Below are 23490 nucleotides of genomic sequence, written 5' to 3'. Positions count from 1 at the left end.
GACCCGCTATTGCAATCGCACCAAACAGAAAAAAGAATGTAGAGAAGACCCGGTTTGTCAAATTAAATTATAGTAAAAACAGATCGGTATCTAGAAATTAGAGCATAGTTTGTATATATTCCCAAAAACTAAGAGCAATTAATTAAATAATTGGATGCAGACTATTGGTGCTTCAACAGACCAGGAAGAAGTTGTGAGATTCTAGAGTGAATCTCACAACTTTAAAAGAAAATTCTTATTGCAGGAATGGATGAAGAGATGATGAGTTTGGAAGCAGAGAATAAACAGAGTTCATACAAACTATGTATGATCCTAGTTATCCCTGTTACAAAAATCGGCAACAGAAAGAAAATATTTGGGCAGAAACTGAACATCTGCTGGATGATGATGGGGATTTTTTTAATATGTCAGATTCAATTAAGCGTTCACAGGTTTTATACAGGAATGAGGAGCTCTAATTTAATGCTATTAGAAATAATTTTAATGCCATCAACAAGTATCATGTACACAAGTTATTAGTTTACATGAAATAAGGAGCTGTAAGCACAGTTCCATGACTCAAGTTTATATATATATATATATATATATATATATATATATATATATATATATATATATATATATATATATATATATATATATATATATATATATATATATATATATATATATATATATATATATATATATATTTATATATAGATAGATAGATAGATAGATAGATAGATAGATAGATAGATAGATAGATAGATAGATAGATAGATAGATAGATAGATAGATAGATAGATAGATAGATAGATATGGATAGATAGATATATAGATAGATATGGATAGATAGAGAACATGGTGAAATCATCTTTACTCTCGACAGGCTGCAGCCATGTCATGAATTCCTCTTTTCCAGCCACTTTTTGCAGTTTGCATCGTCCTATTCTCTAGCTCTTTCTCGAGCTTCTTTTCCAAACAACTGCTTTATGATCAATTGCAGCAGTTCTGCGCAAATTAATTGTGTTAAAAAAATGGTCACTTTTTAAACACCACAATGTATTAAATAAATACAAATGCTGGGAACCAATTCTTTTTTACATTTCTTTAATATTTTGTTCTATTCAGCTACACAAGCATCCTCTTTAAACTACTAAGAATTGTGCTATAAATGTGACTTTACCCGATTCTTATGTACACCTTAGTAATTTATTGATATGCCGCACAATGTCCTCCTTTTTGGTGCTATAGAAATGGCCACCCTAACTGCAGAGCCGCCATCTTGTCCATTATGGACTACAACCTGGAGTGCATCGAATTCTCCAGCTGAGTGAGGCGCTCATTCATGTCGGCAGTATGTTGGGCAAGCTGACGAGACAGTCCGCTGATAGCAATCAGCAGTTTCTTCTCGTCAGTCTGCGGGCTGGCCGAAAGTTGTGGACTAAGAGCAGTTGGAGGCGAGTTGAACACGAGACGTCGTGCAGCCATTGTTCACGTAACAACAAAATACAAACACGGTAACTGGAGATGAAGCTCTTCTGAGTATAGTAACACAAACATGTCTGCTAATATGCTGGTCTCGCGAGAAGTCGTAGTGCACAAAAGCTCACACGTGATTGGACGATGGGGCCGAAGGCTCATCAGGCTCCTCCAATCACATACGACGTCATTGTTATACGGAAGGACTCGCGAGAAGAGCTCGCGTCGCTCCTTTCTGGAAGGTGGCGGTAATGCACCTACAGTATAAATTGTTTGCAATTGCAATTGTTTGTCTCCATAAGATTGAATTTGAGCAGGTGGACATTAGAGATAATAAATGCAACAACAAGTTTTTGAATCAATATTCTATAAATAATATGTACCCAGGAAGAACAAAAAGCACAGCTCTCTTACAAAATTTTAAGAAATCTATGATAGTCAAAATTAGGACAAATTATTTGAAATTCCCAATTCCTCCTAAATATAAAGAATTACAATTTAAAATAATAAATAACATATATCCTTCAAATGAGTTTTTAAGAGAGAGATTTAAGTTTAATGTTGAGAATTGTGGCTTTTGTACAACTCAATTGGAAACAACTAAACATCTTTTTTATGAATGTAAAGAAGTATTAAACTTATGGGATCAACTTCGAACCGTTCTGTCTTCTAAAACAATAAATTTAGATTTTATTTCCTGGCAAAACATTTAATTCGGTTTATCCATTAAAGAAAAAAAATTTGGAATTTTTAATTAATATTCTAATAATTGTAACAAAGTATTATATCCATAAATGTCGCTATGCAAAATGCTCCCTCTCAATCTCTGCTCTCAAAAATGAACTTTCCCTTTTCAAAAGATGTCTGAGAAAGATGCAGAATTTAAATGCAATTAAATTGTTTGAGTTAATTGAAGAATTTCAGTTGGTAGTCCCCACTGATTAATTTACTTTAACTACTATTATTATTTTATTTATTTTTATTTATTTTATTTTATTTTATTTTATACTTTTTTCCAGCCTGTGCATTTAATTTTATTTTTCAAAAGCAGGAGTTGTGATATTTCTTCTTGTATTGAAATATTTGTTATTGACTTGTTATTTGAGATTGTTATTGTTTTCTTATATATTCAATAACAAAAAAAAAAAAAAAGTGGAAATCTAAAAAAAAAAATTAACCATTACAGCCAACTGATTCTGATTAAAACTAATTTTTGAAGTAAATTATTTTGTGTATTTTTTTTTTACATAACATTTGCATACACAGTAATCTAGCGTACTTTAATTAAATAAATCAATTCAAGCTAAAATGTAAGAGTCTATAATTAGGCTATACTGAGCCTGATCTATTTCTACCATCTATTTGGGGGATATTTATTGCCACACTTTGGGCCACTTAAAACCAATTTAGCATGCTGACCTATGTCCTTATGACCACAGTGTACCAATCTTCTGATGGCTACTTCCAACAGGATAATGCGCCATGTTATAAAGTGAATCATCTCAGAGTCATTTCTTGAAACTTTTCCACTTAAGTAATTGTGAATTGAGCATATTGACAGACAACATTTTATTTTTTTATCTTAAATGCAAATTTAAAAAAAAATAATTACAGCTCTAAATGTATTGCTCTGTCAGCTAAAGATCTGTTTTGGTCTCTATACTTTAATTAAATAAATCAATTCAAGCTAAAATGTAAGAGGCTATACCTGATCTCTTTGTATCAGAGATTTTCTTACCCAGGGTTGCAGGGGGGGTAAAACCCCCCCTGCAACCCTGGTTTGCATTTGTATAGCTCACAGCATGTTCATTTACATGTTAAAGCCTCCCCTAGAATTCCATGGGGGGGAGGCATGGGGGGAACACTGCCTAAGAAATTCCACGTCAATTTCTGACAATTTACGGGAGTTTTCGTCGAAGCCTGCAAATTGCCGTAAACTGCCGCTAACCTGAAGTTCCACGACAATCTACAGTGCCGTATATTGACGAAAATCCCACTTTTCATGCAGTGTAAAACCCTCATTCTAGGTTGATTTTTGAAGTTTTGGTTTGTAAAATCATAATAAGGCATATTGGTATAAACACAGAAGACACATCCTAACTAAATAATAAAAAAGGACAAAATGAAAGGAACGTTTATGTGTTGCCTTTGGCCTTCATGTGCTGTGTGGGTTTGTGGGGCTGCATTTATAAGCTCATATGTGCTCCAGTAGATATGCAGGAAGCAGAGATGCTGAGGTTGATATGATGTGGGGGTAGGGCGCAGGAGAGAGCAACAGATAAAGAAAGATGACTATCTCTTAAAAAGCCATCTCTCTCTGGCTGCTCCCTATTTGTTTCTATTGACTGTAGGCCAGTCTGTCTGTCTGTGTGTCTTTTTAACCTCAAAATGTAGCTCCCGACTTTGTTTCCACCATTTAATACATCCTTCGATGTGTTGTTTAAAGACTACATGAATTTAATTAAACAGATTAAATAATAACAATAATAATAATAAAAACAGATCTCATTTTATCATTATCAAAGGAAGAAGAGTCCAGTTTTCAAAAATGGCATTCATTTTGTTCTGCAGCTTTAAAAGCTGCAGTAACTAACACCCGAATGTTAATTTGTGAGTTGCAGATTACAATAAACATGTAAAGGTCATATGTAAAATCAGATGTAAAGAATTCACAGAATAGTTCTTCCAGGAAAAGGTGCATCAGCTGCTAAAAGATAGAAATCGTCTCTGATGACCTCTAGTGTTTTGTTTGATTTTGCGCACATGCATGCTTGCATGCAGAGCTCCCGCACTGACACACTCATCTGTCTTTATTATGCTATTTACCTGGGGGTCTTTTTAATAACACGGATCTGAGTTCATTAATATCAGATGTGTGAGCAGCTGAGGCACTCAGGCCGCCCAAAATGTAATAAATACCTTTTGTTTTCTCCCCCCTCGTGTTTCAGGGAATGATATCATCTGTTGTAAATAGCACTTACTATGCAAATGTCTCCGCTGCCAAGTGCCACGAGTTTGGTCGCTGGTACAAGCACTTCAAAAGGTCCAAATGCCACAAAGGTAGGATTTTTAATCATTCCAATACACATGAAATGGGAATTTCTACTCTTGATTTGTATTAAATTAATTAAAAAGATGTTATCTTTTGCAATAATCAAAATACGGTTTAACCTTTATGTTTCAGCGATATCAGGATTTTCTCTTGATGATTAATTTGAATTTATTTAAATTAAATAGTGGCATATACAAAATTTGGGAAATCTAAGTAGAAGTCTAAATCATATATGTCAATAAGTAAATGTTTAGTTGATAGAATAAAAAATTAAAGCTTTGGAATAGGGTGTTTTAATTGAGCTATTTCCCTCCAAAACATGTTGGTTTTGTTTCAATAAGTGCTTTACATTCAAGACAGTGATTAGAAGGGAATTGGTGAGTTTAAAACCTTTAAAAGCAATATTGACTTTTTACTTGCTTATTGCTATGTCCAACTATGTCCTCTAAATAGATGTTTTTAATGAGTAATAATTCCTTTTAACAATCTAATGTGTATTATGCATTTTGGGGAGCGTTTTCTTGTGTTTATGTTGAAGTAAGAGTGGAGGGTTTTCTTAAAAAAAAAAAAGGAACCGTAAAACCTTCCCTAATACAAAATAGACAAAGATGTGATTATATTATTTCCTTACCCACAGGCTTGTACAAAATTCTCTATTATAGGCTTATAATGACATTTCTAGATCAACTTCTTAAACCGAAAATGTATTTCTTCCAAATAAAAAAAAATGTAAATCTTCAAATGATTGAAACTGGAAATTGACTACCAGATAAGCTATAAGCCTTCCTATAGTCCTGGAAATTCCTAGACCTAAAAACAGTGCATGTGCATCTTTTTATAAGATTAAGTATTTATATCAGATGCCCTGCTAAAGATCTTGATGTCACCCTGAGCAAGGCACAGAGAATATGTCTAATAATGTTTCGCTAAAAGACAAACACAGAGTAGACAAACAGAGTAGAGTATCAAGCAGAAGGTCAAGGTAAGAGGTCTGAGAGAGTAAGATGTGAAACCTTTAGCTTGTCAAAAATGTAATTCCTAAAAGCTGATAAATCCTATATAAATGAAAAAAATCCTGGTTAACTGGTGTGCAATGCAGAATACTATAATAAAAGAATAACACAAGAGATGAAGACACTAAATGTTTTGAAAAAAGACAAAGATTTCCATCTTTACTTCCTCAAATAGGTTTTACAAATACAAAAAAACCTTTTAAATAATCTGTAATCAGTTTAACTTGTTTCAGCCCGGGTTTGAAATGTCTATTTATGGTTTCAGATTGGACTCTGGAGGACTTATGCAGAGAACCTTTTCAGGATAAAAAGCAAAGGAAAACATTTTTTTTATGTATCTTGGGTTTTCTTCAGTTTAGGATTTTAAGTATTATCATTTATAAACTTTATTGAGACATTTTAGAATTTAAAAAAATATATCAGGGTGTACAATTGTAGAACTTGTGTATAAAGACAAACATTATATTTGAATCACAAATATTTCAAGCAAGCAATGCTTTCTCTTTTCTGATTGTTTTTTTTTATATTTAGTCAGTAGACTAGCAGGTCTTCTTTAGTTTTTGTACAACAATTAATTTGTCCTTTTTTCCCACCAGACAGTGAGTGCTTTCCTGAGCAGTCCATAGAAATCACCCACACCCAGCAATCAATTCCAAGCAGCCCAGTGGATCAAAACTCCAACCTTCCTTTCCCAGGGGCCAACATCTGTGGACGGCCATCGCTTGGTCTTCACCCTCCTGGTTTGCCCCCCCAGCATCTCAGCTCCCAAATGGTGAACCAGCAGCTGATGATGACCCAGTTTCTTAACCAACAATATGCCGTCACCCGCATGCTGGCTGGCCAGGCTCTCTCCTCTTCACCACAGCAGTATCTCAACCACCCCCCTGTGGGAAGGCCTCCTGCCAAGACCTTTATTAAAGCTTCTGATTCTCAAGCATCACCGCAAACACAGTGTGGTCCAGGGGGATGTCAAGCAATAATGACGCAAAATCAAAATGGAGCTACAGCGTCTTCTGTAGCACAGACCGACGTACCGAGTGATATCTACCAGAATGTGAGGGAGGAGCTGAGGAGAGCGGGCATCTCCCAAGCCATCTTTGCACGAGTGGCCTTTAACAGAACCCAGGTATTGTAAGATGGATGTGAAGAATGAATGTTGACATTATTTGTTGTTTAGAGCTATTGGACAGAGTACTTTTCTTTATTTTGACTCATTGCATTCAATAAAAACTGTTTAGCTCTTTGAAAACAAATGCAGAGAGTACTGCACAACTTCCAACCTACCAATCAAGTTTGGCCGTCCGTCTAAGCTTAAAGGTTGGACAAAAAGAAATATGTCAGAGAAGCAGCAAGGAGGACCATGATAACTACGGGGGTGTTGGAAAATCATTACTTAGGGGGAATAATCTAGGGCCATTTTTTAAAAGAAAACCACCAAAACTCATATTCTCACTTTGCCACAAGCGAAAAGGGAACAGCAAAACATTGGGAAGGGTGGTGCTCTGATTTGAAGATACCAAATAAAAACTTTTTGGGCCTACATGTAACCCTTTATATGTTGTGGAATTATAACACTACCTATCACCCTAAGCCCAGCTGCCAAGATATGTATTAGGGATGTGTTTTGTCAAACAGTTAGGGTGTTTCTCTTTAGCAAGAACACAGAAGTGAGAACCTGTGCCAAATAGGTTCAGTTCCAAGATGTGTAAATTTTACATGCCTTTCCTTCCTTTATGTTGCTCTGTCTCATGCAAGAACTATAAAACACATTGAGTTTTGTGGTTTTTCATGTTTCCATTCAAGCATATGGCTACTTCTGCAAGGCTCTATACTTGGTCTCCTGTTGTTCTAGTAAAGGGTATGAAATCTTGGTTTGCACACTGGCCTTGCCTGTGCTGCTCTGACCCCCCTCCCTCTGTTACTGTGGTTCTGTGTATGCGTTTGTGCCAACTCTCTGCAGCACAAAGCTGGTGCCAGCAGAAAAGCAGCTGCTGGGCCAACTAATCACAACCCCTTAGAGAAATGTTGTCCCGCTCCCTACCTCCTGCTCAGTCTCACTGTCCTTGTATTATGCCACCTTTCTATCTGGGGAAAAAAAAAACCCTCCCTGTTCTCTTTATTCAAAATCTCCCTCAAAGAATCCAACCTTTTTGTTTCATTTCCTGTCTTTCTTTGAGACCATCTTTTTATACTTCCTAACTGCATCAACAGAGTTGAAATATTAAATTGTTTACTATCTACCCCCATGTTTCCCTGTAGACATTGGTGCCACAAACATTAGGCATTATGCCAAAACCTCATGTCGTAGCAAAAAGAGCATTTTTCACAAGCATTTTTTAGACAATTCACACAAAGAACCTCTTCGATTTGGAGGCTTGGGATAGGTGGGGGTTTCCAATACTTATCCATTGTTTATAATTTTCTTATTTCCCTTTTGTTAATTATTTAAAGCTACAGTGTGTAATAATTACAGGGATAACAGTCAGAAATGTAATATATTATACATAACTATGTTATTTATCATCATCTACAAGCTCAGCCTCTTAACCTTAATATTTGCGTTGCCTTAGAATTCGTTATTTATAATTACATAGGAGTGGGTCTCGCAGCCATGGAGGCAGACATCTTTGCACTACGGCAGTGCAGAGCCAACAAACTAGCGATTGCGAGATCGCCCATTACGCTCGAAAGTAACTACGGCAAGTTGAGAGAGATGAACCGAGACGGTACTGAACAACAGATGGCAGTATTATGCCTGAGAATACTATCTGTAAAATTATCTATGTAAACAAACCTCATCACTTGAGAAGGTAGGTGATGCGGACGTCGTGGAAGACATTTTGTCCCGTAACGCTCGCCGTACTGTTGGGGGGGGAGAAGCGGTGGGGGGGAGATGTTCATGTTGCTGCGGTCTGCAGTCTGGACGTTAGATGTCGCTAAAAATGACACACTGTAGCTTTAAATGAACAGTCTGGTCACATTCAGAATAAAAAACTTCTGAAAGTAGTTTAAGTGTGAAATTATTACATACTTTTCAATAAATGGTAAATGTTTTTAATTAAGAGTAATTCAATTTGTATGTTCTTTAACCGGAGACGTCCAAGTTTGTCAAAGAACACTACTGTCACCTACCAGTTTGTGACGTCACGGTGCGGTATCGGCTGTTAAGCAAGTTCCAGGGCCGTATCTGGCACAATGGGCTATTATCCATGATGGCAACACCAGTGCTCTATGCAGAGCAAAGAGTAACAGATTAAAGATGTTTTTTCTCTGGCCAGAAGTTTGATGGCAAATCCTCCCTCTTCAAGTTGGCAATCTAACAACAAAACCATAGAGGATCATGAATTGCAAAGGTGAAATAGCCAATGTTTTTTCACGTTTACCCAATGTATACAACATCAAACTGCCATTCACGTGAGCATTGTCAGTTTAATTATAGCTCTTGTTAATTTCAATGGTGAAGTCCTCTTGAAATCTTTATTAATTGTTGATTGCAGGAGTGTCTAGTAGTTCCCATTGATTTTGCTTGTAAAGCAGGGAGAATGGCGTTAGGCTTACTGCATCACTGACATCACTGCCTGAAGATGTCAGGAGTGAGGTGTTACTATATTTGGGCAAAAATGGCCGTTTCTGGACTCAGTGATTGCGACAAAATATATTGTTTTTGTTTTTTTACTGATTAAGCTAAATTCATTAAATCTCTGCGAACGTATTTGTTTTAGGTATACAAAATGACCCAATGGTTATTCCTTGCTGACCGGACTTATCCTTTAAAGATAACTTGCAGTTTAAGCATAGGTTTTCATAGATATAGTACTACACTTAGGATTGATTATGTCAAAGCTCTCAAATATTAAACTGAAAGATGTATTTGTGGAAACAGTCAATGTGTCATTATTGCAAGATTATAAACAGTTGGAAAGTTTATAACCTATATTGAACAAAACATGACATGTCTCAGAGGAAAATGGTTATGGTGCAGGTTCAAAAGAATAAACCATATCCTGGATTACAACAAGGTTTATATTTTTGTCCATAATTGAGCAATTACATTTTTGCTTTACCCTGCATTTCAAATGATACTATAACCATAAAGAAACAAAGACAACCTCAAATTGCCTAATGCTACCTAATTTGTATACAACTAGATTTGGATCAGAAGACTAAAATTCAACACGGTAAAATCCAAAATATGTTGTACCTCTGTCTGATTTAAACTTTTAATTATTTTCAATTGTTTTTATTTGTATTACTTATAGGGCTGACAGTGTTATTTTAGAATGGAATTTCATAATTGAAAAATTAACAGTTTTTTCTTTTGTCTTACATTTTAACAAATTTGACATGTTAAAAATAACTGAAGCCTTTTTCATTACAATGAGTTTATGGTGTGTGGAGTTAAATGCCACACTAGTCTCCAAACATTCGTTAACTCACCTTTTTATCAACTTTATTATACAGTTTAATTTTACCATATGATCTCTTATTTTTTCTCTTATAGTTTTAGACGGCGGTCTAGTCACTTTTCTAACCCCAAAAATATCATCACAATTTTTAACCCAGTGTTAATGTTAGTGGTAAAAAGCCGCCTACATGTTTTCTTTTTTTTCTTTTTTTTTAACAGGGTTTACTCTCAGAGATCTTGAGGAAGGAGGAGGATCCAAAACATGCCTCCCAATCTCTGCTGGTCAACCTCAGGGCCATGAATAGTTTCCTGCAGCTTCCCGAGGCTGAGAGAGAGCGCATGTACCAGGAGGAGAAGGAAAGAAGCATGACTGGCTTCCCACCCAACTGCAACACCACTCCCCCAAGATCCACGCAGGTCAGCCAGGGTAGAGACTATCAGAGATGAAAACAAAAGCCACTTTTACATGTATGCTTTGAAACTTTCCATGTTGTTTCCATGTTGCTTCTAAGAATATAAAATCTGCATATAACCCAGATAAATTATCAAAATACAGACTCAGACATTATGGGGAGATGAATCACAGGAGAATATATGGATAAAAAGGATAAATATGGCTAAATTTTTTTTTTTATCTACAAGTTACATAAGTAAATGTTACTAAGTAAATGTAAATAGCTACTACCAGAGGTGGGTAGCGTAGAGAAGTTGATAAGATGGCTACTCATAACATCTGAGAGTTATGTAAAAAAAATTGGCAATTATTTTATAAAGTATGAAATAAATTTTAAATTTGTATTAGATTACAGTGGTTACAAACCTGGGCAGAAGAAAAAATTTGCCAAACAATTTCTTTGAAAAAAACTCATAACACTAAATCTTTGTAGTAGGTAATGCATATATATGGGGAAAGAATAATGAAACAATATCTATTTATATCTATTTATATGAACCTAATCACAAATAGTTCAAGGGACTCATGGTGGATGGAATAAAAGATTAAACACAATTATACCTGTTAGAACAAACAAGGTTAAACTAAGTCTTGCTAATCTTGTGAAACCAATTCGTAAAAATCTTCTCTGAGCTTTCAGCAGAACAATGCTCAGTTTGAAAAGCTATCTGCCACAGTCGGCAGCATGTTTTGATATGACGGACTGGGGATCAAATACTGAATACATCTGACATGAAGTCTGTGTCAAGTCTGAGCGAGTTATCATGACTTAATGTTGAGATCCTTGAATAAGAGAGCAGCCACAATAAAACCATCATTTCTTTTTTTATAAATAAAGCACAAACCCCATATTAATGCAGGAAATATCAATTACTTTTCCAGGAGAGAGTTGCATCAAAACCCAAATCCACTAAGCCAGGTTTACTCTCTATAGTAAAGAAAAGGATCAAATCAGTTAACCACGTAGCAACAGCTCTGCCAATGTCTTCCTCCAGGAAAGAGATGCAGCTAAACACAGAATCACTCAGTGATGTGCAGCTTGTGCACCAAGAAACAACCAAAATACAAAGTTAAATACCAGAAATAACCGCAAGCAATGCATAAATGGAGAGATAGTTACAGTAGTTTCCTATCCCCTGTTGAGTGTAACAGCCTCACATTGCGTAAAATCTGTTTTATGGTAGGTTTACAATTAACAACATTCTATGTTCTCTCAACCAAACTCCCTGTTGTTTAATGTGCTCTGAAACACAATCCTAATTTAGATGCTTTTCGGTCTCTTATTAGGCGAGACTGTCACCAGTTACAGCTGAAAGAGGGTTGAGGACAGACAGTTGTGTTCTCAATGTCAACGCCTCTATCTATGAGGAGATCCAGCAGGAGATGAAGAGAGCTAAAGTGTCCCAAGCTCTTTTTGCAAAAGTTTCTGTCTCCAAAAGTCAGGTATGTGCTTCCTCGGCCATTGCAAATGAGAATTCATGAACTTGTCAAATCCCTAACTTGTGCATATTCGAGCCACTCATTTTCATTGCTTGATTAAATGTTTAAATTTGGCATTTTTTGATAACTACATGTTCTCATTTGAATCAGAAATAGCTAATGTGTGTGGAGAAAAGCCCAGATAATCATCCAGCAGCTGCGCTCTGCAGAGGACTATCGTCAGTGCATCAGACTGCTTTTGTGTCCTAAATTATCACTTTAATAGTCAGCATACACACACTCACACTATTTATGCACACAGATGTACTGTAAGAAGGCACGCACTAACACACAGTTGCACAAACATGCACACTCACATAAATCCACTAATACTAACACACACACAGGCATGATTTGAGTGTTTATTGTTCTCATTTTTATGGCTGCCCCATAAGCTTGTTATTGCCTTTTGTTTTGAGGATAATTTCCCTTCATAGAAAGGGGGGATTTTTGCTTTCTGGCTTTACCTTCTACAGCAGATTTACTTTCTTTCTTTCTTTCTTTCTTTCTTTCTTTCTTTCTTTCTTTCTTTCTTTCTTTCTTTCTTTCTTTCTTTCTTTCTTTCTTTCTTTCTTTCTTTCATTCATTAATTCATTCATTCATTTTTTCTTTCTTTCTTTCATTCATTCCTTCTTTCTTCCTTTCTGACTATTCATATAGAGGTCATCCTATGGTCATACATATACAAGCAGGGATTGTTTTTTTTCTCTGCCCCTTATAATCTTTACTCCTCCATATTGTTTGTGCAGTCCCCCTCTATTTTTCTCTTTTCTCTTTTGCTTTATTTCCTCCCCCTTTTGCCTCGCTAAATTACCCAGTTAGTTGGCAGACAGAACCTTGCTCAGTCTCTCTTATCTGCAACGTGCATCTGGATGGCTTTTGGTGCTGAAACTGGGCTTCTGCCAGGTGTGTGTGTTTGTGTGACTATAATCCTGCTTCCAATCAAATTGCCGTTCATGAATATAACTGGGCTTTATGCTCCTCATTTGCCTCAATCTGCCACTCACAAGTTTATTCTCCGATGATGCCGAAATAATTAAAGCAGATAAAAGAAACTCAGTGGATTACTGGGCGAGGCACCAAGAATTCACCTTTTCTGCACATTTTACAAGTAGGCAACAAACACTTTTCAGTTCATGTGGAAATAAAGTAAGGAGTTACAAACAGAGGAAGCTAAATATTTTAGACATCTACTTAAAATTACTTAGAGTGCTTTAAAAAGTTTCTTACCACTATATTCAAATTTTGCCAGTTTTCAGTAACACTTTATGTGGTAGCAATTAGTGCTTCGTAAGGTAGTGAAAGGTTAACCATGTTGTTTACAAATAAAAAATATGAACTGTTATGCATTTGTATTTACCCCCTTCACTTTGGTACCCCATATTAAAATCCACTTCAGTTGAAAACTGTCAATAGTAATGAGTTGAACAGCTATTTTGATCTATGAAGAATGAATTTATATGAAGTTATTTCAGACAATCTTTGACGAACAACAATAAATAACAATAAATGAATCAACAAAATGCACACAAAAGAGACTAGTTAACATCAACCAATTAACATAGACCAACAATTAACTAAATTCACCTGAACTTAAATAGAAACAAACCCCTCCACCAAATAAACCTGTCGGTATATACAGCCAGATAACTGCCTGACATTGATTAATGTAAATTGTCTGAAAAGGGGTATGAAGAAGAAAAACTTATTTTTTATAACCCCTCTCCCTCTAATTGCACTTAAATGAACTTAAAGTACCAACCTTAACGTTTGGTCCAAAACATTGTAAATATCTGGGGCATGAGATTGGTAGTGTTAAGTTGTGGAACCAAATGCTCGTTTTTTTTGAAAAACAGTCCATAAAAGCTTGAATTTGAAGGATTATTATAAGTTATTCACTTAAGCTGGGAATACACTGTATGTTTTTTTGGTATTTTCGGACCGATTCTCCAGTTGTGCAAGAATTTTTTTGATTGGGCCGAGTTTCAGCCTGATCGTGCATCGTGCAGCGTACAGGGGTTAAAGCGGGGTGATAAGCCTCTCACGACGACCTCCCGATCAGGAATCATAAGGTCGGGAGAAAATCAACATTATTTGAAATTATGTCGGCCGTCGTGGGGTGTTCATGGACAAATCCTGCTGTTGAAGCAGAGCTACGAGCGGTTTACCAGAACCTTGAACACTGTGCATGTGCAAACAAGGTAGTTTTTCTTCTTCCAGATTGACGAGTCCGACCGGCGCCATCTCTCCGCGCTGAGTCCGATGTGTGGTGTGAGAACATGCATTGCGAGCTGTGAACTTTTAAACCCTGCGGTTTCATCGTATAGTTTGAGTTGTAGCTGTGTGTAATGATTAAAAATATTGCACAGTGTATGCCTGGCTTTAACAAATCTGTCCTTATGAAAGAAAGTGATTAAGAAAGATATAAGAAGCCTTATCAACAAATGGCCACAAAGCATATAGGTAATATGTTGAAGAGGTAAATGTTTTGGCCTACATGCCAAACGCTGTGCAAAGTGAAGACATTTTGTATAACACCCTGATCACATTAGTGTCACTATTAAACATGGTCTTGGCAGCATCATGCTGTGGTAACACTTTTCTTTTGCAGGGATAGAAAGGTTTGTCTCAGTTGATTGGTGAAAATGCACACATTTATCTTTAGAGTTTTATATTTGTAAAAAAAAGAAAAAAAAAATATGAAAAACATTTACTTTTTTTTTTCTTTATGGTGATGTACATGGGATCCAAATTTGGAAAGCTTTTCAGTGGATGCTGAATATGAAAATCTTTTCTCCCAACCTCAAATCTGTGTACATCAGCACAGTATGCTCACAGACCCAAGCAAACAGGTCACAGGATAAATGTCAAATGAATGTCAGATATGAAATTCAGAAAATGCCAGATATGGAAACCCATGAAATGTCAGATATGAAACCAAAGGTCAGGTTTTAAATTCAAAATATATCATTATGTACCAACCTAACAAAGATATGAGTACAGTATAAGGCAAACATTTCAGCTTTACTCTAAGAGAGATCATATTTTAAATAATCAAATTTACACTGAAGTGTTTAGTTCAAACAAAGAGGAGAAAAATCTGCCTTAACATTTACAGTAGTGCATAGAGCGTCCTAGAATGGGTTTCCATGGCCAAGCAGCTGCCTTTAAGCCTCGCATCACCAATGCAATGGGTAGGTCAAGTCTTGGACTTGCCAAGAGAAGGACGCTTCCCTGACTGCAGTGCCTCATTTGTAGAATGTGCTTCAGATAGGATCATGGTGTGAGGCTCATTTTCCATTGATGGATTGCTTCCTTTGTATAATTAAAAGTTACTCCCAATGCCTCAGGAGAACAACACATTTTGCACAATTTAATACTCAACCTAACCAACATTATTGCCCTACCTCACCAAAAAAAATGTGATACATTGGACTTGTTTAATGAGATGCAAGTTTTTAAATACTGTTTGTGTGATTTATCAAAGAAAGCCATGAAGAAAAAAATAGGATTCCTTGTAAGTGACCATAAAACATATCAGTAACACATTCAAAATGCTGTGGAAGGTATATAAATTTTGTTTACCACCCTGACCACATCATTGTCACTGTCAAACATGGTGGTGAAAGCATCATGGTTTCATAAAGCTTTTTTTGCCAAGAATAGAAAGGTTAGTTTCAATTTATTGGTAAAAGAATTTTAAAATATTTTTAAAAGAAAAAATATATAAAAACCTTGATTATTTAATTTAGACAAGTTAGATAAAGTGAGTTTCAGGTCACTGGTGAAAAAATTACTGTTTAATTATGTTTATGTGATTCAACTACTGTATATTGAATTTAAACCTTAAAATATCCAAATAAGAGTTTTGAAGTTTAATTTAGTTTGGTGATGCCAGTTAATTTGAATGTTGAATTTGAAACAGACACATCCAGAAGAATGAAACAAATTAAATAAATCATTATTTATATCAAGCAAAAAAGGAAATTAGTGTCTATAAAATTCTATGGTGTTGCAGGGCTGGTTGTGTGAGCTTCTTCGGTGGAAGGAGGATCCCTGCCCGGAAAACCGTACTTTGTGGGAAAACCTGTGCATGATCCGACGCTTCCTCAGCCTCTCCCAAATAGAACGAGATGCCATCTATGAGCAAGAGAGCGGCAGCGGGACTTCACAGCACTGTGCTGACAGGCTGATGATGCTCAGTAATGAGAGCACACTGGTAAGGCCGCTAAATCAGTATATTAAATACGCTAAATCTGGGGGTCATCCTACGTGGAGTACTTTCTTGTGATTGGCTTATACAAGGGAGTTTTGTGATTGGTGGCAAACCGCTCATGTGTAAAAAATGCATTTGTGTATCGAGACGCCAGAGCAGTCTCAAAAATCCACACACAAATGCAGTGAAGTTAATATTTGTACTTTGTAATTTAATTTATAATTGTTTATGGATCAGAAATACTTTGGTGAATCTTGTTCTGTGCATGTTTGGATCTTCTATTGTGTGTGTGTGGATTTTTTGTGCTCGCGTGAATCATTCTGTGCGTGTTTGGATCTTGTGTGCTTGTGTGAATCGTGCTGTGCATCTGTGGATCTTGTCCTTTGTGTGTGTGGATATTTTTGTGCTTGTGTGAATCATGCTGTGCATGTATGGATCATGTCCTGTGCATGTATGAATAACATATGTATTTGTTAAAATTGAGACTGATCAAGATCCATACCTGAGGAAGGGTTTTGACAATTTAAATCTCAGTTTAGATTTAGGATTTGGCAATTAAGAGAGAGAGAATATTACAAAGCAATTTTTTCATTTTGTATATATTTAAGCTTATATGTACAGTTGAGTTTGTGGTTCTATTGAATAGTGCAGATTATATGTTATATTTTATGTTAAGAGTTTAACAAAGCCCTGTGTTTCTTGAATAATTAAACTCTTTATATTTCTGCAGGAATGGGTATGCTTTTTAGAAAAGCTACCGCCATTCTTTCTTGTATCTAACTTCCTATTTTTTATTAACAGCACCAACGCAACTCCATGATTTCTCATCAACCACATCTTCAACCCCATCACCCGCTTCAGCCCGAGCCAGGGCTTGACCTGTCTCCGCCCCAGCCATGCACTGCATCACCAGCTGAGTCTGAGGCTGGAGGCGCCTGGGGGCATTTCAAAGTAAATTTACAGAGCAGAAACAGCTGGGATGAGGAAAGGGGAGATAGTCTGGAATGGGTTGATGGGGAGAGAGAAGATGCTGACATCCTGGGTGCTGACTGGGGTGCTCCTGAAGGGGTGGGGTACATCTGTAGAGACAGGGATGTGCAAGAAAGAGATGGAACCATAGATCTGCCAGGCCAGGATAGCATTAGTCAAAACTGCAAAACTGAAAATGTAATAAACAACATATTTTTAAATAAGTCTGATGTCAAGAGAGAGAATAATGGCAGAGTTGGAGTATGTTCTGGGACCGATAGTAAAATTATAGCAAAAAAAGTGGTCCAAGGTGATAGGTTAACAGTGTCCAATGAAGCCCTGGGGATCCTGAAGAGCTTCATCCAGGATGTTGGCCTCTATCCAGATGAAGAAGCAATCCACACACTCTCTGCCCAGCTGGGTTTGCCGAAAGATACGATCCGTGTCTTCTTTAGCAGCCAGGACTTAAAGCAAAGTCAAGACAACAACCAGAGTCCAAAGCACATACATAACAACCAACAAGTCTGTTCAAACCCAGACGTCTTCATGGCAGAACTAACTACACAGGAACAGGAAGTCCCAGTAAAGGCAGAAAAAAGTGAAACTGAAATGGAGAAAATTGGTAGAGACACAGCAAGTGAAGTTTCTATTTCAAGGGAATCAGATGTTGCCACTCAAACCCTTCCCCCGATGAAGGAGGAGCAGGAGAGTTACGTCTAACATCAACACATTCAGAATCAAGGTAGATTGCTCTACCTCTCCAGCATACTCCTCCATTGCAGTCGACTGTTTTTTGGCTCAATGTATCAAGCATGTGCCATTTATATCAATAGTAGAAAATTACTTTGACTCTTCTTGAAATAACTACCAAACTAAGAACAAAGGACCCTTCATGCATGCAAATGTTTGATTAAGGTGCAGAGATATGGGTCTTTAAAGGTGTTGGTAAAACCTGTAATGTATGGGATACTCTTTTCTCGTAGAGGGTTTAAACAAGAACTCTAGAGTTCAATGCACAAATGAAATATGTTTATGCTTTGAAGCATGTTTACAATGCTTTTCTCTCTTTATACATGTGTTTTTCAGTTGCAATATTTAGTGTTGGTGCATAAGTTGGCTAAATCCTCACAACAAGATGTCAAAAATGCTGTGAATACTTTTTTGTTATTGCACATTTCTTCAGTTTTCTATGACTGTAGTGCATCCTTAGGAATAATTTAAGAGCTATGTACAGTGATGTGAAAAGTGATGTTCGGTCTGTTTTAATTTGAGAGTTTTGTGCATCAGAGTAGTAAAAAAATATTCTATTTGCCTATCAAGGGTAATAAATATCACAATCCAGTTCAGAGATAAGTTGCTTAAATATGTGAAAATAAATAAATAACGAATTAAATTCAGCGTTTAAAGCGGACACTTCCGTGCACAAGGTAATTGGTACATATTTTAGTTGTTCTTGGTGCCAAAGATGGCATGATAAAAATTAGTGCAGGTAAATAGATACTGTAAAAATCTGGAAAAGTTTTTACTTAAAATGAATTCAAGGTTTAACCTGAGATTGGCACAACTCAAAGAATATTGCATTTATTGCTTGTTTTATTTACTTACAGTTAATATATCACACATAAGATTTTGTCCAAGGAATGGTTTAATCATTAGAGAGTGTGATATTTTTCTTTTGTTTTTTAGTTTATATTCTCCAGGTATTAAAACAAGCTACAAATATTAACTCATAATATTTTATAGTGTGTTATTTGAAAAATAAAAGATTACTTTAAAGCTTAACTTCTAATCAGCATTTACTTAAAGTATGACGCTGTTCTGTTTGTCAGTTCAGTCTTGACAGAAATTAAGAGTTAAAAAAAAACATATATGTGTATATATTATTTGAAGTCATAGCAATCATCACCAAACCATGATTCCATTCTGTTAAAATGTAGGGCTTATTATTGTTCACAGTTTCATTAGGGCTGTAAAAATAACCTCAACTTATTCTTTTTCGTCAGATTTTGGGTGAGAACAAATTGGTTACAATTTCTCATATTAATCATGATTTGTACCTGTTTTTTTAGACACATTAAATCAGAGTTTAGGGCACTTGTGATCCAAGAGAACAAGACCAAGGGGTACCATAATCAAAAACACATATTCGAATTTGCAGTTTGATTTTATTTAATATTGAACTCCTGCACCAGAATACCTGACAATTTAAAGTGAAGCTATTTAACACTTAATTAATATGTAGAAAATGGAAAGAAACTAACATGGTTCTACATATACAGTAACAAATCAAGGTCTACCTTTATCGTTTCTTTTCAAATTTTGCATTGTGACTTTTGTTCAGTTGATAAATATAAATTTTTGGCAAATTAAACCTTTTTTTTTTTACATGAGTTCTTTTCACTTTATAAATTAAACCCTGATAATGTTTTGGCTGGGAAAATTGCTGGTTTATTTTCCATTTTAAATGCACTTATTTAAGAAATTCTGTTATATTTTTGCATCCCTAAAACATTTGAAGTAAAATGGAGTTTGCCTAATTGTTCTGATGTTTGTAAGTGGATCATGTGTGTTTACTATTTCTTTAAAATAAGGGAATCACACCCAACAAACCTCAAGTTCCCAGAGTTTTAAATGAATATTGCCTTATGCCTTTCTGAAAGTTGAACCACCGAGCCATGTGTCTGTCAGTGCATCTTGATTATGAGCTGTCTTATTGATATTTATGCTTAAATGTACTTTTGTAGGTTGGCTTTCATCTTTCTAATTTATCGTTGATCATGTTTTCCTTGTAACATGTAAGCTAACACAATAAAATAAGAGTAGAAGTTAGCTGTACGGCTGCAGAATAAACATTTTATTTAAAAAGGATGGTTGAGCAAGTATGAGTAACAACACAATGCAAGCATGGAATTTCACTGTGGTGTGTAGTTATAAGAGGAAGTTTAAAGTGAGGTAAAAGCTCTTCCTAAAAACTTCCTAAAGGCCGATTCCTCTTTTGTTGTACATCTTTAAGAACCACTTCTCTTGTGAATACAGTGTAGTTAATGTACAGTATTTAAAGCCATAAATCCATTTGCTTTAAGTCTTCAATCTTTCAGTAGCAAAGCAAAAAGCTTTCTCTTGGTCTTTTTTTCCCCACAGAGATCATTAAGGGGATAGTGGTTAAATTTCAATTAATGTTGAAAGGAGAAAAAATGTTTTTGTTAAAGTCTCTTATTTTTGCATTCATAAATGCACTTTTCCAGTATACATATATAAAAAGACTACTTTTGTCTGTCTCATATTTCACATATTATCAGATAGAAGAAGAATATGAAGCTGGCCACGTTTTTTTGCAACTTTGGTAAAAAAAATCTCTAATAACCCTCCTCTCCTGTTAGCATACAGTAGTGTCTTTATTTCAAATAGCCTCTTTTGCCAATTAGATATCACATTGCCGTTTCTCCAAACATTTCACAAGATTTTTAACATGCAGAGAAATAGATGTTTAGGAATTCCTTACACAAGCTCTTCAGATCGTTCCTCCATTCAGCTCAGTCCAAAGGTTTCCTGGAGCATTTTGCTCTGGACCCTTAAATGGTTAATTTCCCTTTATCTCTATTAAACTATTTCTGTACTGATCTGATGATCAATTCTGGATCATTATCCATATATTGCCCCCAAAGTCCGTATTTTTAGTGAAACATGTCTTTGTAATTCAAAGGGATGGTGATGCACACATTAGCAATGTTCCCAGACATTTGCGTAAGATATACGCATTCCAATCCTACTATTAACATTTGTAATAGTAGGATTGGAATGTTATTTTTTTCATAGAGCCCCTAAAAATATTTCTTTTTCAGTGGGGCTTATGTTGCTGCAGTGAAATAATTTTTGACATCTCGCTACAAGGGTCTTCTAATACATCTATGCTGGTTTGTATGTGTTTATATTCAGGATGATGTATAGAACTCATTTGTAAAGCAATCTGCGAGTCTCATAATGCAGATCAACACAGAAATAATTGAAATGATGTTAATTCTTATGGGACTTTTTTATTTGTGCTCATGCAGATTTGTTGAGGATTTAACAGTTGGATACAATGCACTGTTTGTACATTTGTTTGGGTTTTTTTTAGCACCAATTATTTTCCAACATTGCTGCTGGTGTTTCTGTGAAATGGTGTCATTGTGTTCAGTTATTAAACAGTGTTTTTGTCTCTCTGGTCACATGCCCTTTGGAGCCTTCAGTACTTTCTCTTTCTTAAATTCTTCAAGTGTGGTAACAGTTATTTTATTCTTGGGTCTGTCGCTCCATCCCTGCCCTAGACTCTCACATGTTGCTCCTTTAGACCTATTGCATCACAGCTCCTTTAGTGTACAGAGACAAAAAAACAAAAAAAAATTCAAGCACCATTTGGTCATAAATAGCTTCACAGCGTACTTCAACAAACGCTGTTCTCTTTGCTGTCGTCTGTTTCCATGACAATACTTCAGGAAGGGCCAGTAAAAGGCCATGAAAGCCTCATCATCACTAATATTAGCTGTAATAATGATGATAATAGCACCCTTGAACTGCCTTGCCTGTGATAATGATGGCAAAAGCAATGATGGTCATTATTTCTGCTTCTAACCACCATGCGGTCCAATGGAAAAATTTTAAAGCAGTAATGGTGTGTAACATGCTCATCTGTGCAAAATGTCCCAGACATTATAATATAGTCTTATATCCATTTTTTACTGTCCTGATTTCCAATTGTACTGTTTGATAAACCTGGTTTTAAAAACACGTCAGTCACATGTCTGACGTCATAAATTCCTCCCATTAGGCAGAAACTAAAATGCTCATTGTTTTTTTGAATAAGTGCTAAAAGATGGAAGTCTTTTTCTGTTTATAACCTATAAACCTTATAATTATGAACATCTCTCCTTCTGTAAGTAAGTCTTGGAGGGGGTTGAGAATATCTCTGTAAAACTCCCTCTGCAGTCATGCTGAGAAGGACTTTTCTGGAAAACAAAAATCATACTCCAATTGCGATTGAACTTTGGATTCATGGGAAGGTATGAGCTGGGTTTTGGCTGTAAAGTTGTGGTTCAGATCTCATACGTCCCCAAATGCTTAGGAAATTGTGAAAGTTTTGGTTTTGGTCTACATGATTTGTTGAGTTTTTTTTAGAAAGAGGAAAACTGTGTTCTATTAAGTGTACTGTGAGGGCAGAAATACGGGCTACCGGTACCTGGTTGACTTTTATAATAATAATAATTGTTTAACTTTATTGATTTCACATGGGAGAAATTTACCTCTTTATTTAACCCATCCCCTTGGGGAGCAGTGGGCTGCCATTGTGTGGCGCCCAGGAAGCAGTGTGGGGTTGGGGTCTTGCTCAAAGAACGAGAGTGGCAGTCTGTGGGAGTGGGGCTCGAACTCAGAACCCCTAACCACTAGGCCGCCACTCCCCCAATCTGATCCAAGGATTCTTACACAAGAACTGGGAACAAGCCTAGCTCAATTATGTAACTTATGGGAAAAACATGTACTTATTAAGAGCATTGTTGTCTGGTTTGTGACCCTTAGGTTTCCATATTTGTGTTTTTTTTGTTGCTTTTTTTTTTTTTTTGCTTTTGTTTTCAGATGATATGATTGTTGTCATCCTTACAAGATGACCCTCAGCATGGAGAGTTCAAAACTGAGTGTGAATTAGAATGACCTCTTATAAGTCTAACTCCAATGGTTCTAATCTGGAAAAGAGCAACTACCTCCTCTTTAGATGGGGTACAAATATCTAAAAGGTGATGAAGAGGTCTGGTAAATGGTTCTGACCCTTATCTACCGCAAAGGTATGGATCACCTTCAAGAAAGTGGGATCCAGGAGAAAAGGGGATGAAATTAGCTTCACTGAAAGTTTTTTAGATAGTTTGGAGTTCTGTCATCTAAGAGGACCTCAGAGACTAGCTGCTGCTCCGCCACATCAAAAAAGAGCGGCAATGGTTTAAGTGTCTGATCAGGATGCCTACAGGCCTGGGTGTTTGCTTTTAGAGGTTGTCTGGGTTTGTCCCACTTGGAAGAAACCCAAGAGCAGACGTTTGCTGGAGGCACTTTGTCTACTGTTTGATTAAAAACATCATAAGACTCCCAGGGGTGGACTGACCTTATAGTCAAAGTAAAAATCAGGCCTCCTACCATCAAGGGGCCCCACCAATGAGGGGCCCTGTTGGTTGCCTACGCACGTAACAGTGCAGCTAGGAGTCATTTTAGAAACAGAAATACTTTGGTTTGCAATTAAAGCAATGACAAAAAAACATGACACAATATATCATCACCTGCTAAAGTATGGACTGAGTGTTCTCATCTCAAAAATCACCCAGTTGATGCAATGTGCCACTTAGAGAGCAGAAAGAGAGATAGAACAGAGCTGTGAAAGCTCTGTAGGAAAGTGAAAAAAGTGAGGGGGAAAAAAGT

General features: G+C 36.2%; 1 protein-coding gene across 2 annotated transcripts in view; it reads left to right on the top strand.

Moving 5' to 3' along the window:
- Positions 1-19917, top strand: part of satb1a (SATB homeobox 1a) — a 36184-nt gene extending 16267 nt beyond the window's left edge. For both annotated transcript variants that reach the window (XM_038300231.1, XM_038300230.1), the window contains exons 6-11: positions 4413-4524; positions 6126-6655; positions 10154-10351; positions 11676-11831; positions 15886-16086; positions 16885-19917. In XM_038300231.1, the coding sequence (XP_038156159.1) occupies positions 4413-4524; positions 6126-6655; positions 10154-10351; positions 11676-11831; positions 15886-16086; positions 16885-17772 (2085 nt within the window). In that variant the 3' untranslated portion in view covers positions 17773-19917. The remainder of the gene's footprint in view (positions 1-4412; positions 4525-6125; positions 6656-10153; positions 10352-11675; positions 11832-15885; positions 16087-16884) is intronic.
- Positions 19918-23490: the final 3573 nt, after the last annotated feature.

This window comes from Cyprinodon tularosa, unplaced genomic scaffold (assembly GCF_016077235.1).
Source record: "Cyprinodon tularosa strain WSP-4 unplaced genomic scaffold, ASM1607723v1 ctg443, whole genome shotgun sequence".
NCBI classification, from domain to species: domain Eukaryota; kingdom Metazoa; phylum Chordata; class Actinopteri; order Cyprinodontiformes; family Cyprinodontidae; genus Cyprinodon; species Cyprinodon tularosa.
Note: the sequence above shows the minus strand (reverse complement) of the source record. Positions and strands in the feature narration are given on the sequence as shown.